Below are 16,037 nucleotides of genomic sequence, written 5' to 3'. Positions count from 1 at the left end.
AGGACAACCTATCAATGTGTGGGCAGGTGGGTGGGTAATGAATTCAGCACAGAGGGATTTCCTGCGGAGGAGATGGACTGAGGGAACACTGCACTTGTAAAGTAAAGTAAAAGAGGCTCCACAGTTCATCAGAAACCTCCTTTTAAACCCTTGTTTTTGGATTTTTTTTTAATTTAATATGGCAAATTTGAACTCTGGCTTCCACTGTTCTAGTAAGTATAAACATCAGTTCTCTCAAGGTTATAAGATAGGAGTTGAGAGTAGAGCTGCAACAATTACTCTTTGGCTCCATTGAACAGGTAACGTATAGTATGTGGACCGTTCATGGAGTGGCCACTGCAACACTAGGCTTGCACTATAGCCAGTAAAACTGGCTACACCAGACATGAGCGCAGCACGTCGGTGGTGTGTATGCACCATGGAGATCGAATCTAATAATGTTTTAATTAAACCACTGGTATACAGGAAGTGACTGTTGTTTTTCCCCTCCACCCTTGCATACTTTACCCAACCAGAGGGAAAAAAAGAAACACTACCAAGACGATAGCTTATCCTTATCTGTATCCACGAAGAAAATCAACTGACTGGTATCATACGTATCTCTGCTAGTGTCGGAGATGTTGAGTTTATTTTCTTTTTCAGAGATCTATTATTGATATCTCTGGGAAAAGGATTTATTAGGGACGGGACAGATTTTAAAAACTTTGTAAAAAAAAAAAAAAAAATTTATATCCTTGTTTATTTTTTAATCGCTGATGGGAGGTTTTTTTGCCCAACTCCGGAAACGTATTTTTGGTGTTTGATGTTATATGGTTATAATCATGGTTATATTCATGCATTTTGAAAATGTATCCGAAAATTAAACAAATAAAAAACAAAGGAAATCTCTATTCTGAAAATAAAACATTAAGTTGATGAGCCAGTCAGTTTGAGACTGATTTTGTCAACATGATAAAACATGAAAGCTTTCAAAAATACACAGGGATAACATCTCAATGAGGATTTATATATAAAGGGAACCATAAATATACTTAAATTAGCTTCTTTAAACTGACAACATGTGATGATGGTTAGCTGATGAGAGAAGCTACAATTTAGGGGCAGCAAATCCTATTCTGGCCAAGGGCACCAAAACGCCAGCCCTGCTCTGACAGCACTGTGAAGAGCCTGAAGAGACAGATGCTCCGCGTTGTGCTAGGATTTATAACTGAACTATGAGCAGGATGCACATTTTTTGCTTTCTCTGACTGTGTGGAAATCTGATGTTTTCACATTACAGATGAGGAAGAAAGACTCTAAACACAAGTCTGAGGCTGCAGGTAAAACATACTGATGTAGACTGATAAACAAAATGTAGTGTTGCACTTAACTGAAAACAAGACCAATAGTTGAATCCTTTTACTGAACAACAAAATTCAATTCGACTGATAAAATCCTGATTACAGCCCTATCACACCATCATGATACACTTATCTACAAAATTCAAGTAAACTAAATAGTGGTTTATTTCTATGGTTTCAACACCTCTCCTGAAAGGTACAGCATCTTCCTTCATCATTGTCTCCAGAGACTACATAATTGATCAGAGCTGAGTATTCTTGACAGTGGGCCAGTTAGTTTATTCACCAATAACACCAATTTTGTGCTTTGATTGTTTAAATCTATGTGTCAAGGACTGGACTTGACAAAGTGTGCAGATGGTTGGAAACAGTGAGTAAACAGTAGATGTTTCCCTTTCCAGCGGATGTTTCCCCTTCATAAGTATTTCAATGCAGATTTGTTGTTCATAATGTAGCGTTATCAGGGACAAAATATTGTGCATCCCTGGGACGCATGGACGGTGAGTTCACTGCATCCTTTTTAATGCGCTAGAGATGCAAGATGTGTACCTATCAACATCACTGAACGTGTCTAACACTTACCTGCAAAAAGCCACCAGGATAAAGTAAAACTTGAAATGCTAATGACAGTTTTCAGGCATAGCTGTCTGTGTTTAAACATATAAAATGTTTATATCATAAACTGAGTTTTATCAAGACCTTTAAATCAAAAGAAAGAGAAATGTGACACCCCTAGTATTTGGGGGTGTAATAGGATATAGCATTTCGGATATCGCCTTACCAGAGATGTACAGCAAAAGTTTGTGACCATGTTAAGAAATTGATAAGAGCCAAAGACATTTGACATTTTTAGTTACTGACTTTATTTACTTGGGTGTTTTTTGTTAAAAAAAACAAATGAAAACCAATGTTGCAATAGCAATTGCAGAATAAGAAAGCCATCCATATGATAGTATGTACTTTGTTTCAACAAAATAATAAACCTATTAAGGAACAGCTTGGATGCAGGTATTTTTTTCTTAATGTAGCTGTATTATCTAGGAAAATATTAGTTAGGGCTAAGTATCGGATCGGGACTCGGTATTGGCAGATACTAAATATTAAATGACTCGGGGTAATCGGGGTAAAAAAAACCTGATCGGGACATCCGTAACTGCAACTAAACGTTTCCGGTAACTGTTGATTAGTCCTCCACATCGGCTTGGAGGAATTTTAGTCCATTCCTCGGTACAGAAAAGCTTCAACTCTGGGATATTGGTGGGTTTCCTCACATGAACTGCTCGCTTCAGGTCCTTCCACAACATTTCGATTGGATTAAGGTCAAGACTTTGACTTGGCCATTCCAAAATATTAACTTTATTCTTCTTTAACCATTCTTTGGTAGAAAGACTTGTGTGCTTAGGCTCGTTGTTCCATCAATGATGGCAAGCCATCCTGGCCCAGATGCTGCAAAACAGGCCCAAACCATGATGCTACTACCACCATGTTTTACAGATGGGATAAGGTTCTTATGCTGGAATGCAGTGTTTTCCTTTTTCCAAACATAACGCTTGTCATTTAAACCAAAAAGTTCTATTTTGGTCTCATCCGTCCACAAAACATTTTTCCAATAGCCTTCTGGCTTGTCCACGTGATCTTTAGCAAACTGCAGACGGGCAGCAATGTTCTTTTTGGAGAGCAGTGGCTTCCTCCTTGCAACCCTGCCATGCACACCATTGTTGTTCAGTGTTCTCCTGATGGTGGACTCATGAACATTAATATTAGCCAATGTGAGAGAAACCTTTAGTTGCTTAGAAGTTACCCTGGAGTCCTTTGTGACCTCGCCGACGATTATACGTCTTGCTCTTGGAGTGATCTTTGTTGGTCGACCACTCCTGGGGAGGGTAGCAATGGTCTTGAATTTCCTCCATTTGTACACAATCTGTCTGACTGTGGATTGGTGAAGTCCAAACTCTTTAGAGATGGTTTTGGATAGATCCCTGTTCTTCAAATAGAACAGGGCGCCCACTGATTGTCTGATTATCATCCCATTCATTCTAATTTCACCTTCAAATTAACTGCCAATCCTAGAGGTTCACATACTTTTGCCACTCACAGATATGTAATATTGGATCATTTTCCTCAATACATAAATGGCCAAGTATAACTTGTGTGAAAATCTGATGACGTTTTAGGTCATATTTATGCAGAAATATAGAAAATTCTAAAGGGTTAACAAACTTTCAAGCACCACTGTATGGTAGACCTCCCTGCAGACTGTCTGTCTGTCTGCTCTCTCTAGTCCAGTGACACAGCTGTGAGTCAGTGTGTTTAAAGGAGAAAGTCAGCTGGCATTCCACTCACAACCGCCAGCAACGCGGACATACCAGCTCACATGAATAAATGCTCAGTACTGTGTAGGCCACTTGTATAGGTTATAGCATCGACTCTGTGTAGATTCTGCATGCAACCATAAATCAGCCTTTATTCTAACACCTGAAGTCAAACTTGGTTGATGACATAAAAGTCCCAGATTCTACTGTAGTTCATTCCATTTTAGCCACAGCTTTATTTATTTTTTTTAAGTTTAAGCACAAAATGGTCTAAAGTCAAAGGCGCAGTCTGTTTCCTGCTATTTAATGGACGCATTATTCAGATGTGCCTCCACAGGCGGGTTCAAAACGCAGGATGATACTTTTTATTAGGGCTGGGCGATATGGCCAAAACAGTTATCACAATATGTTTTTTTATATTGATCGATGTCGCATCAAAACAAACCAGAAGGTTAATTATGGTTTATAAAATACAATTATTAATTGTCAGAATGAATAGGTGACAAACATTCAACAGAACCAGCCAACCAAATGGCTTTATGTTAACACTGGATAAATAAAATGATGAATATGTACAACAAATTGCTTGTTTCAAACGTGTTTCAAACGTGTCTCAAACATTTTAGAGGTAGTATACTGAACTGAACATTGATTAAAGAAAAGAAAATAAAAAGGTAAATGTTGAGGATGATTATGCTACTGTATTCTTTGAATATTGCACATTCTTGAGCTTGCAGGTAGTTGTTCAGTTCAGCTTTAATGCCTCCTGTTCTGTAAGACCTGATGTGGTTCGGACGTGCGACCAGACCACATATCAACGGTGACACCTCTGAGCTTCTGCTCCAACTTTACCCTACACTCTGCGTAGAGCTGATTTTTCAACCGTGCTTATAGGCATCATATCTTTAGCGATACAGTACGTAACTGCACTGGTTATGTCTTTGTGTCGCTTCGGTTTCTTCTCATATGGGGTAATGTCTGAAAAAGCAGCGGCACCTGTTGGTTGTCGAACTGAAGTTTGACTAGTAGAAGCAGTGGGGCTGGGCTGTTGGCTACTTGCGGGGAGGCTGACGCTAGCATGATAGCGCTAACTCATGCTTTTGGAGTACTGTTTGGGACGGTACCTTTTGAGATGATGGAAGAGGTTAGTGGTGTTTCCAGTTCTGCTGAGGACTGGTCGCCGACACATTTTGCACTTAATGGTGGTCTGTCCTTTGTCAGACTTCAGGTAGCCGAACTATTTCCAAATAACCAAAGTGGTATGACCTTTCTTCGGTACAATTTCTTCGTCTTTGTCAGTTTCCTCGCACTCGGTTTCGCTAGTCGGACCGCTCATTCTCTTGTGTCGGCTCGACACACAGGTGGTCACCGTCATTCTGAGTTGTTGCGAGTGGGAGGGGCCGGAAACATGCATCAACCACATGCATTTGTTTCTCTGCTGTGCGATTGGCTGTTGATGTAGTGTTTTCTAGGTAAAGGAAAACGGACTCAAAAATAACTATATCCAAAATATATGTCATAAATGTATCATCGTTATCGTGGAAAATTTTACCATGAAAATGATCAAGATCGTTTTATCGCCCAGCCCTACTTTTTATGACCTGTTCCGCCTGATCCACAGAGTGAGATCCACGCACACACAGAGAGATGCACAGCAGTGCTGCTCCTCAGTTAATATGTGTATTTTTTCATATGCAGTCAAACAGAGTCTTTAATGGGACAGAGGATGCAGAAGGTCCAGCAGCCAAAGACTGCAGTCTGGGCGCACCTGGCTCTTAAAGAGAATGGGAGACGACACTCAAATTGGTTTAATTTGTGTTTCACCCAAAACGCACCCATGACTAATGCAGAGTCTAAATACAACCCCTTTGTGCCATGCACCTCACTCTTGTGCCCAGATTATCTGCTATTTAACTAGCAAAATGGACTTGGACATGGCCTAAACGCACTAGCACCTTGTGCTATAGACCATGTGCCATAGGCCGTTTGAATAGGGCCCCTCGTGCAGCAGTAACTTCAACAGAAACAGTTGGAATATTTTGCCAGGTGTTTATATGTCTGTCTGTTTGTGTAGTTGAAATCAAAATAAAGGCTAAGTTTAAAGATGGGCGTGATCAAGTACAGAGTACTGATGTAAAAATGTTACATTGACTACTGAGTAATTATGGGTTGGAATGTTAGCATGTTGATGGTGTTTCAGCTGATGTGATCCCAATGCAAGATGAGCTCCAGTTTTATTTCTAGTTTGTTATTTTTGCCAATGCTTTTTCAGTTTGTTTTTCTCTTTTATTGTCCCCTGAAGTTTATTTTTCAAAGTTTTGATCTTTTGAAACTTTGATCATCTTGCTTTTTTTGGTTTTCTCCTCTTTTTTCACTTTATTCCTTTACAGATAGCTGCGGCCTAGCCATAACTTCCTAAAATAAATGAAAAGTCAGAATTTAATGGAATAACCATATGTTTAATTTGGTGAAGTTTTATAAAATGGTTGTAAAAATGAAATGAAATTATGGTGTTAGTCACTGGGGGTCACATTCATGTTGGGATACATAGGCCTGTTTGTGGAAGAAATACAGGAGAAATCATGTATATTATAAATAAAGAGGTTAAAATGAAACATTACAGTGTGATCCTAAATTATATTCAAAGCTCCATTTCGGGATAATTTTGATGTTTTTGTCAACACCATCATACTATGTGTTGACGTCTGACGGTGGTGACAAAAACACACTTTTTTCCAAGAAACTCATGTATACTCATTGTATACAGGAGCCATCTTGTTTTCTTTACATTGCTTGCTGCCTCCGGCTTCTTCTTAAAATACATACATTTATATCTTAATTTAAAATTATCCTATCTATACTAATCTTACCTTTACTCCACGATACCTCAGCATTTTGTTTTATTTACCTCAGTATTTTATTTTATTTTATATTTAAATATACTACCGAAGTTATAGCAGCTTTATTGACCTTGTTACATTTAGCAAACACTGAAGGTGGAAAGGGATTCCTCAGGAATATAGTTAACCATGTGGGGGGTGCCTGATTTTATTGCTTTGGTGTTGACAAAACGTGAGTCACATTTTGACTAATCACAAAATGAGAATAAATATTGCTGAAAAGTCAATGCTTTTAGTTTTAAAAATGTTTTTAAAATTCTACTCTTTCATGTGGGATCTATATTATACATTTTACATGATTTTTTCACAGTTTTATATCAAATTGAAATGTTCTTTTGCAACATCTGGTTTTGTAGGTACTGGGCTGACATATAATCACAGAAATTATAAAATTATAAACGAACATATTTAAAAATGTTCCACTTGTGCAGAAGACCCACAGATGATCAACCATCATTATTTTAAACAAGAAAGTGTTATTCTTCTTCTGCAGAATTAGCACTTTTCTTAGTGGGACATGTTTTTGCCGAAGTGTCAAGAATCAGTGTAACTCAATCCGCTGCTGTAGCACTGTAACACTGAGCCGCTCCAACAAGCTCAAGGGGTCAAAATGCAAACTCAAAATTCCCAGTTGGTTAAAAATACAGCTACCACTAGGGGAGACGACGTTTGCCAGGAGAGGGCAGCACATATAAAAATTGTTGTTTTCTCACATTTATTATCACATTTATCCTTACAGCGCAAGGTTGATGAGCAGTTATAGCTAAATGTATGAATGTGTCTACTTCAAAAAGTATTTTGTTAACCAGATTGCTAATTGATGCTACTGAAATTGAACTTAGAAAGACTGACTGACATGTGACGTTCATTGTTACTGGAATATGGACTATGATATATTGTCTCTAGAATCTATCGAATTCCAGGTATCGGTATCAGAACTAGTATCAGTACAAATGTGAACGGTACCCAACCCTAAGTATTTCAGAGGAGTGTTTATGTAAACATTACGACAGGAATATGAGTTAGTTGATAGAGGTATACACCTCTATCAACTAACTCGACGTTTGGTCAGTGCACTCTTCTCCAAACAGTGTGTCCATAAAGACAGACTCAGAGTTTCATGATGCAATCTGGGTAATATAGTAATTGTTTCTTCGAGAGATTAAAGCTCCTAAACAGTTCAACACAAGAATTTATAAATGTAATCCACCAGCATCCAATAGTAAAATCCATTAGCTGCTGTTTCCTGAATCTAGTGGTAAATGAAGGAACTGTAGCTTTAAACTCTGGTGTCCCACAGTGGTTTTTACTTTGTTTTGCATTGTATTCTACTCTGCCACAGAGAATATTTTATAATGTGAGGTGTTATTATATTAATATGTTGTGTTTGTTTTTTGTGTGTGTGGTCATGTGTCTGTTCATGCAGGTATGCCAGCCTGTATTTCTGTTGTGCAATTGAAGAGCAGGACAATGAGCTGATCACATTGGAAGTCATCCACCGCTTTGTAGAGTTGCTGGATAAGTACTTTGGCAGTGTAAGTCATAGATTTCTTGGTCTTTTTGTCATGTCACCCCCTGAGATTGTTACAAGTAGGGCTGTCAAACCTAATTTTTTTGACGCATGACCCTCGGCCCTCCTCCCCCTCCCCAAAGGCAGTCTACGCTGGATAGTTTGCAATGGAGACGCACTCTACATGCAACAAATTTTCAACAGCGATAGCAAAATGGGTGGCTGCAGCTTGCAGGCTGATTAACATTGTTTAGTTAACCTTTACAAGTGTAAGGTTGGACACTACATTGTGTTAGTATTACTAAGGAATGTTACATTGTTGCTTGTTTGGCTTGAGTTTGCCATTTTATGGTTTCAGCATATTTTTTGAGCATGCAGTACCTTTGAGGTTATTCTGGAGACTAATCTTGACATTATTTGTCATTGTTTTTGATTGTTTCAATAATATTAAACATACATTTGTATAAAGAAAGCATATTTGTCCACTCCCATGTTGATAAGAGTATTAGAAATTGAAAAATATCCTTTTAAGGTACATTTAGAACAGATAAAAAATGTGAGTTCACAATCATGTGATTAATCACGATTTAAATTTTTTAATGGATTGACAGCCCTAGTTACAAGACAACCACACTTTTTGTGCTTTTAACCAGCTAGTCAAGCAACTTGGCAAGGGCTGAGTAGAGTAACTGACAATAATGCTCAATTCACAATTTAATAAGACAAATTAGGAGACAGATATAAGTTCAACTCACATGAGACTCGCAAAAAATGTATAGCATGGCCGTGGTAGATAATATGGTAGGTGTTTGCAGTGTTCTGTTTATTTGAAGGTAGCACAAGTGAATTTTGTTCAGGCACCAAAGACCAGAATTGAAATTAAAATTTCGTCATGATTCCTCTTCTAATTTGGAACCAGTTCTCCATGCCCCATACAGAGTTAGGTGAGATGTTCTACCATCCAGAGCATGTGAAGACTTTCTTTGCTTTAGAAAGCAATGCATTTTTTGTTTGTTTGTGCAGGTGTGTGAGCTTGACATCATCTTTAACTTTGAGAAGGCCTACTTCATTCTAGACGAGTTCCTGATGGGAGGAGAGATCCAGGACACGTCTAAGAAGAGCGTCCTCAAGGCCATTGAACAAGCAGACCTACTGCAGGAGGTAACCTGGGCTTCACCCACCACTGTCAGCAGTGTTTTCTCAGTGTGACCGATTTTCAGCTTCAACTTTCTGTAACTTTGTTTTGGGGTGGAAAGGAGGGGCTTGAGGTGAGGTGCAAGGAGAGTGTGTTTTACATATCTGCACACTAATGAGAAAACAACACTCCTTTGCACCTGGTCTGATCTGAAGCTTCTGACATACAGGTGCATCTCAATAAATTAGAATATTGTGGAAAAGTTAATTTATTTCAGTAATTCAATTTAAAAAGTGAAACTCAGATATTATATAGATTCATTACACACAAAGTGAAATTTTTCAGCCTTTATTTGTTTTAATCTTGATGATTATGGCTTACAGCTTATGAAAACCCAAAATTCAGTATCTCAGAAAATTAGAATATCGTGAAAAAGTTCAATATTGTAGGCTCAAGGTGTCACACTCTAATCAGCTAATTAACTCAAAGCACCTGCAAAGGTTTCCTGAGCCTTTAAATGGTCTCTCAGTCTGGTTCAGTAGGCTTCACAATCATGGGGAAGACTGCTGACTTGACAGTCATTGACTTACCTCCACAAGGAGGGTAAGCCTCAAAAGGTCATTGCTAAAGAAGCTGGCTGTTCACAGAGTGCTGTAGCCAAGCATATTCATAGAAAGTTGAGTGGAAGGAAAAGTGTGGTAGGAAAAGGTGCACAAGCAACAGGCATAACCGCAGCCTGGAGAGGATTGTCAAGCAAAGGCCATTCAAAAATGTGGGGGAGCTTCACAACGAGTGGACTGAGGCAGAAGTCAGTGCATCAAGAGCCACCATGCACAGACGTATCCAGGACATGGGCTACAACTGTCGCATTCCTCGTGTCAAGCCACTCCTGAACCAGAGACAACGTCCGAAGCGTCTTACCTGGGCTAAGGAGAAAAAGAACTGGTCTGTCGCTCAGTGGTCCAAAGTCCTCTTTTCAGATGAAAGTAAATTTTGCATTTCATTTGGAAATCAAGGTCCCGGAGTCTGGAGGAAGAGTGGAGAGGCACGGAATTCATTCATTTTCCAGCAGGACTTGGCACCTGCCCACACTGCCAAAAGTACCAGTACCTGGTTTAATGACCATGGGATTACTGTGCTTGATTGGCCAGCAAACTCGCCTGACCTGAACTCCATAGAAAGTGTATGGGGTATTGTCAAGAGGAAGATGACAGACACGAGACCCAACAATGCAGATGAGCTGAAGGCTGCTATCGAAGCAACCTGGGCTTCCATAACACCTCAGCAGTGCCACCGGCTGATTGACTCCATGCCACGCCGCATTGATGCAGTAATTCATGCAAAAGGAGCCCCAACCAAGTACTGAGTGCATATGCAAGAACATACTTTTCAGAAGGCCGACATTTCTGTATTAACAATCCTTTTTTTTTACTGGTTTTATGTAATATTCAAATTTTCTGAGACACTGAATTTTGGGTTTTCATGAGCTGTAAGCCGTAATCATCAAGATTAAAATAAATAAAGGCTTGAATTATTTCACTTGGTGTGTAATCCACGATATTCTAATTTATTGAGATGCACCTGTAGTCACACACCTAGCACACAGCAAAAGCATCCAAGAGTTCACCAGAAACTGCAACTGCAATGAAGGAGCAATTTGTCAGAAATGGCCAGAATTTTCAATAGTGTAAATAAACAACAGTGGTGAACTTATGCTTACAGCGGGGAAAATAACACATCAACATTTTTCTCAGTAAATATATTTCTGATGGGGCTATTGACATGAAATTGTCACCAGATGTCGGTAACAACCCAAGTAATCCACACATACAAAGAAATCAAAACATATACACTGATCAGCCACAACATTAAAACCATTGACAGAAAAATGTTGACGCGTTCAATACTTATTTTCCCCGCTGTATGTATTGTGTTGCAAAGTATACTACTGAAGTCAGCATGCTAACCAGCTAGCCATGCAGCAGTGTTCATTCTCAGTCTGGTGTCCAGCAATATTCACTGGGAGGTGGCTGAGGTTGGTCGAGCTGAGTCCCATTGACCATTGTGACTCCCCCGTCATCCAAACTTGCAGTGCAGGCAGACTACATTCAGCTAATAGGGCCACTTATATATTAGCATTCAGTCTTCACAGTTTTGCTTCATTAATGACAGCATGTACTGAGCTGGCATGGACTCCACAAGTTTGTGCTAACCTGATGGCTCATGTTATCCCAGCATGATTTGACAGTGTTCCACAAAGCTTCTTGTGATGTCACTGAATGTTTGACTTTCTCACTCTTCAAGTGCCCCCATAAATGTCGAATGGGTTGAGGTCAGGTGACTGTGGTCCATGACAGTCAGGACTCTTTGGTCTTCAAGTAGTTCTTACAAAGCTTTGAGGTGTTTGGGCTCATTATCCTGCTGCAGTGTGAATCCTTCTCCACAAAAATGCTAACCAGAGTTTTATAACATGTCTCTGAAGGATGGAGTTGGTGGAGTTACTTCTGTGCAGGTCTCTAACTCCAGAGTAGGCATTACACCCTCAGACTTGAATATTCCCACCAAGATGTTTCATTGTCAGTCTGAAGCACATAAAAACTCATTTTAAACTAGTGTAAGCTGGATAAAGATTATCGCTGATGCTAGCTAACATTGGTAAATGTCAGAGGATGTTTTGGCAGACATCTACCAGAATGCCGTTAGTTAAGTTACCTTAAATGCAGCCTGGCATGATGTGAAGAAATGACAGCACAGATAGACAGACTAAACATACTTGTAGTTTGGCAGTCCCGGGTGAACCCATGGATGCCATCGTGGGTTGACCAGAACAGACTTTGCCACCCAGAGGAGTGACTTTTTTTCTCATAAACATAAATCACACTATGGCCCTACTCTTAAACCCCTCTTCTCCACCCCAAAACATGGACAGAAAGTTGAAACTGACAACTAATGACATTTAAAACAAAGAGCTGTTTTCATTTGCAGTTAAGTTTTATTTGACTGTTCTAGCTCCACATTTCTATATCTATCAGTTAGCAGATTATCTCAACATATTACATGAAATCTGTTAGAAAGTTATGCTATAGGCTTATGGGGGCACATGCTACAACAGGGTGGCATTGTGAAGGACAAAATCTATGATCAGACTTAATGCAGACTCTGTTGGGTTAAACCGTTGCCCAGCTGGTGATTACCAAACTTACTTCAGCCTGGTGTGGCAGCAGTGCCTGCACTCTGCTTGCCTTTACTAAGGTTCATTATTCTTGCAGCCAAACTGGCTTTGGGTCACGGTTCATTTCTATGAGGAAATTTTCACTGAAATTCTACTCATTTTATCAGGTCCGCCCTTTATTTTGAGGCACAGTGTCTCCTATTTATAAGCAGAAGTGTAATATAGTAGTTCACATCTCCAATAAATATTTTTGAGAAATACAGAGTAGAACTTTCCCAGTGCAGTATGGTCTGTGATCTGCCATAAACTGGATTATGTTTATTTTTCTTTCCACATTTCTAAATGTTTCAGGGATTCATTATGCCATAATGTTACGTGATATAAATGGTACAGCTGACTGTAGTGATTCATGTCTGTAATTTGTCATTTTTTTACATAGTTTTTTTTAAAAAAAAGTGTAAGTGACTCGTCCATTCTAACGTTTCTGTGTTTTCCTTTACAGGAGGATGAGTCGCCTAGGAGTGTGTTGGAGGAGATGGGCTTGGCGTAGTACACAGCAGCGTTATGAGAGACTATAGATCCTAAGGCAGAGGGCTGGATGAGAGGGGGCGGGACAGAAGCTGGGATTGAACATGCTTGGACTGACAGAGATGGTACTGTTTATCTGTGGCTTTGGGGACTGATGTACAGTGTTACACTGGAAAAAGACAGTCAGTTAAGAATGGAAGATCCTTGCATTGACAGGCCCTTTAGCTTTGTGTGTGTGTGTGTGTGTGTGTGTGTGTGTGTGTGTGTGTGTGTGTGTGTGTGTGTGTGTGTGTGTGTGTGTGTGTGTGTGTGTGTGTGTGTGTGTGTGTGTGTGTGTGTGTGTGTGTGTGTGTGTGTTCTGAGCATGGGGAAGAGAAATTGGGATAAATTTTAAACGTGTGTGGCTTTTTAAAGGAGTGAGTCCAGCTTTGCTTATCAGAGTGCTAGGAGCCCACACTGAATACAGACAGAGTTGAGGTGGGGTGACAGTTTGACTGGTGCTTTGATGCAAAGAGCTGGTTGAACAGGTCATGCCTTGTTTTGAAGTTTTTTCAGATACTGACTGTTGACCAGGACTTGAACAGGGATTAGGGTAATTAGAAAAAATAGCTGGGCCTCACTTAAATAAGTTATTCTATAATTTTTGTATTTTCAAAAATTCTCACGATTTTCATGAAAAGGCCGAAGCTAACCATATGTTAGTCTCCTAATACATTTTGACTTCCCTACTGTCTGTGGCTCTAAGCCCTAAGTGCAATGTTTCCTACTGAAGACATAAATATTTTAAAATAGGTCACATATACGGTAGGGTCCAAATGTTGAGTCCACTAGTCAACGTACTTGTATGTTGCACTTGTTTGAATCTCTGAAAATTGTTCATGATGTCCTCAAGCTGGCATGGACTCTATAAGTTTGTGCAAAACCTGATGACTCATGTTATCCTAGCATGATTTAACAGTTTCACAAAGCTTCTTTTAATGTCACAAAATGTGCCCTATAAATGTTGAATGGGGTTGAGGTCAGGTGATTGTGGAGGAAAGTCCATGACAGTCAGGACTCCTTGGTCTTCTGTGGTCTTCAAATACTTCTGGCAAATTTTTGCAATGTGGAACACTGTCAAATCCTGCTGGGAGATTCAATCTTTTCGATTGAAAAGATTCAACTTTTCAATAAATTTGTAAGCATATGTTATCATTCCTAATGAACATTCAAAACAAATGCAAAATAGAAGAATTATGAGTCAGACATTTTTTCCCTCCCAAAAATAGTTTAATTTTTAAAAACAGCTCATTAATCCACTTAAACAGCTGGACATTGTATTTTTAGCAAACTTACTCAAACAGGAAGAAATAATGCATTTGCTGGGGACAGTTTTCACCGACGGATTAAGTTCTGTAGTGAGTATTTCAGGCAGCAGGATTGTGTATGTGGGATTGAGTCAAATAAATTGAAGTGTGTGTGTTCATGGTAATGAAGAAACAATCACTGCAACAGTGTGGCTTATTTATGTGTTTTAATGGACAAATATGGAGCTCTATGGCACAGTGGAATACAATACTATACCAGGCTTTGGATACACAAACAATACTTGTTATGAGGATACATTCATTGTTTGGCTCTGCACATGAGATTTGGTGACAATCAAAAAAATATAGAATATTTCTAGAACGTTACTATTATTATGTGTTTATAGAAATCTGTATTGATAGCATTTGCCATTATTCCTATTGGTTGTGTTTTTTATAACATAACAAGGGAAATAACATGCAATGTGCAATGTGAAAAACACAGTCCTCCACTGAAGTGTTGCTATTTTCAATATCTGGACACATGTGAGTACTATTCTCACACATTGCAAAAGCTGTGTTCAGTCTGTTATTCTCTTGTATAAAGGGTTATTCAATTTAATTACAACTTATTTTTGTAGTGTTGTCCCTCGTTCTCACCACTTATAAGCATTGTTTAAACTGGGCAATCAAACCAGGGCCCCAATTTACAACCCATGCATTAAAGCCATGTCGAGGCATTGAATCCCCAGTTCTCTGAAATAAAAGTAAATTGTTATCTTTAACAAATAGGATTGAGGGCCATACCTATGATGGGAGGTTGTAACACTTTTTCATTTGTTTTCAGGCTCCACTCTCTACGCGTGCTTGTACTTACTAATCCTGAGGTGCTGTCAAAAACACCTCAGTATATTTGATCACTTGTTTGAATTAGACTCGCTGTTTTAAGAAATTCTATTAAATTTTCTGATGAAGGCAGAGTTGTATTGTTTGGAATTCAGTCCTAAATCTGTGATTGGCTCATTTACCTAACATAACAGGCACAGTGTGATAAACCGCATTGTGGATTGTAAATAATGAACCAAAGACATTTGACATTTGCATTACGACATTAAATATTTTGTTTACATATGAGCCATTCATATGTACTGTTAGTGGACTGATGTGCCAGACAAGGTGGAAATGTCAAGTCTGTATTATGCAATTTAACAAAGTGCAACTGAGAATTACACCTCACATACTTTTCCTCCAGACAGCAGCACGCATACACTTAGATGGAATGAAAATAAGCAGAGTTTGGTGTCCGACTGGGAACTTGACATTGTTCTGTTGGTACTACAAACTGGTACTTCATGTTAAAACTGGGCTGAAATTTCACGTCAATTAGAATAAACTGAATTTTAGACAAGTATATATTATTGTCTCATACATGTTTTTACAATGTTTTTTCTTATTTTTTAATGTGTGGTTTTTACTGATGTTGGTGATCTGTCTACAATGCCATCTTGGGCAGGACGAGCACTGCTAGACTATAGGAATTAGGAATTGTACAAGCTAGATAATCTGTCTTTTATTTTCAACACAGTGCATTTCTTTAACAGTAGTACATCTGCTTTAATTTTTTAATGCATTCTTCAGGGGTGTAACAGTTTACCAGGGTCACATTGAGTCCATACCTCAGGTTTTATGTCAGGGTTGGTTAAATCCATACTTTTTTTTAAAAAAAAGGCAAACTTATCAATATCAATTTGGTTTCCTAAGTGAAGTGAAGATTTTTTTTCTATCTCAACTGGCCTTCAGTTTGACTTGGTTTGGATCAGCTTGTAATCAGACAAATAATTTAATGTCAATGAG

General features: G+C 38.9%; 1 protein-coding gene across 1 annotated transcript in view; it reads left to right on the top strand.

Moving 5' to 3' along the window:
• The window catches only part of ap1s1 (adaptor related protein complex 1 subunit sigma 1), a 32,674-nt gene extending 17,078 nt beyond the window's left edge, over positions 1-15,596 (top strand). Inside the window, exons 3-5 of the mRNA XM_073475173.1 lie at positions 7,979-8,087; positions 9,086-9,223; positions 12,872-15,596. Of these exons, the coding sequence (XP_073331274.1) occupies positions 7,979-8,087; positions 9,086-9,223; positions 12,872-12,919 (295 nt within the window). The 3' untranslated portion in view covers positions 12,920-15,596. The remainder of the gene's footprint in view (positions 1-7,978; positions 8,088-9,085; positions 9,224-12,871) is intronic.
• Positions 15,597-16,037: the final 441 nt, after the last annotated feature.

The sequence above is a fragment of the Pagrus major genome, chromosome 10 (assembly GCF_040436345.1).
Source record: "Pagrus major chromosome 10, Pma_NU_1.0".
Lineage (NCBI taxonomy): Eukaryota > Metazoa > Chordata > Actinopteri > Spariformes > Sparidae > Pagrus > Pagrus major.
This window is presented reverse-complemented; position numbering and strand designations above follow the sequence as displayed.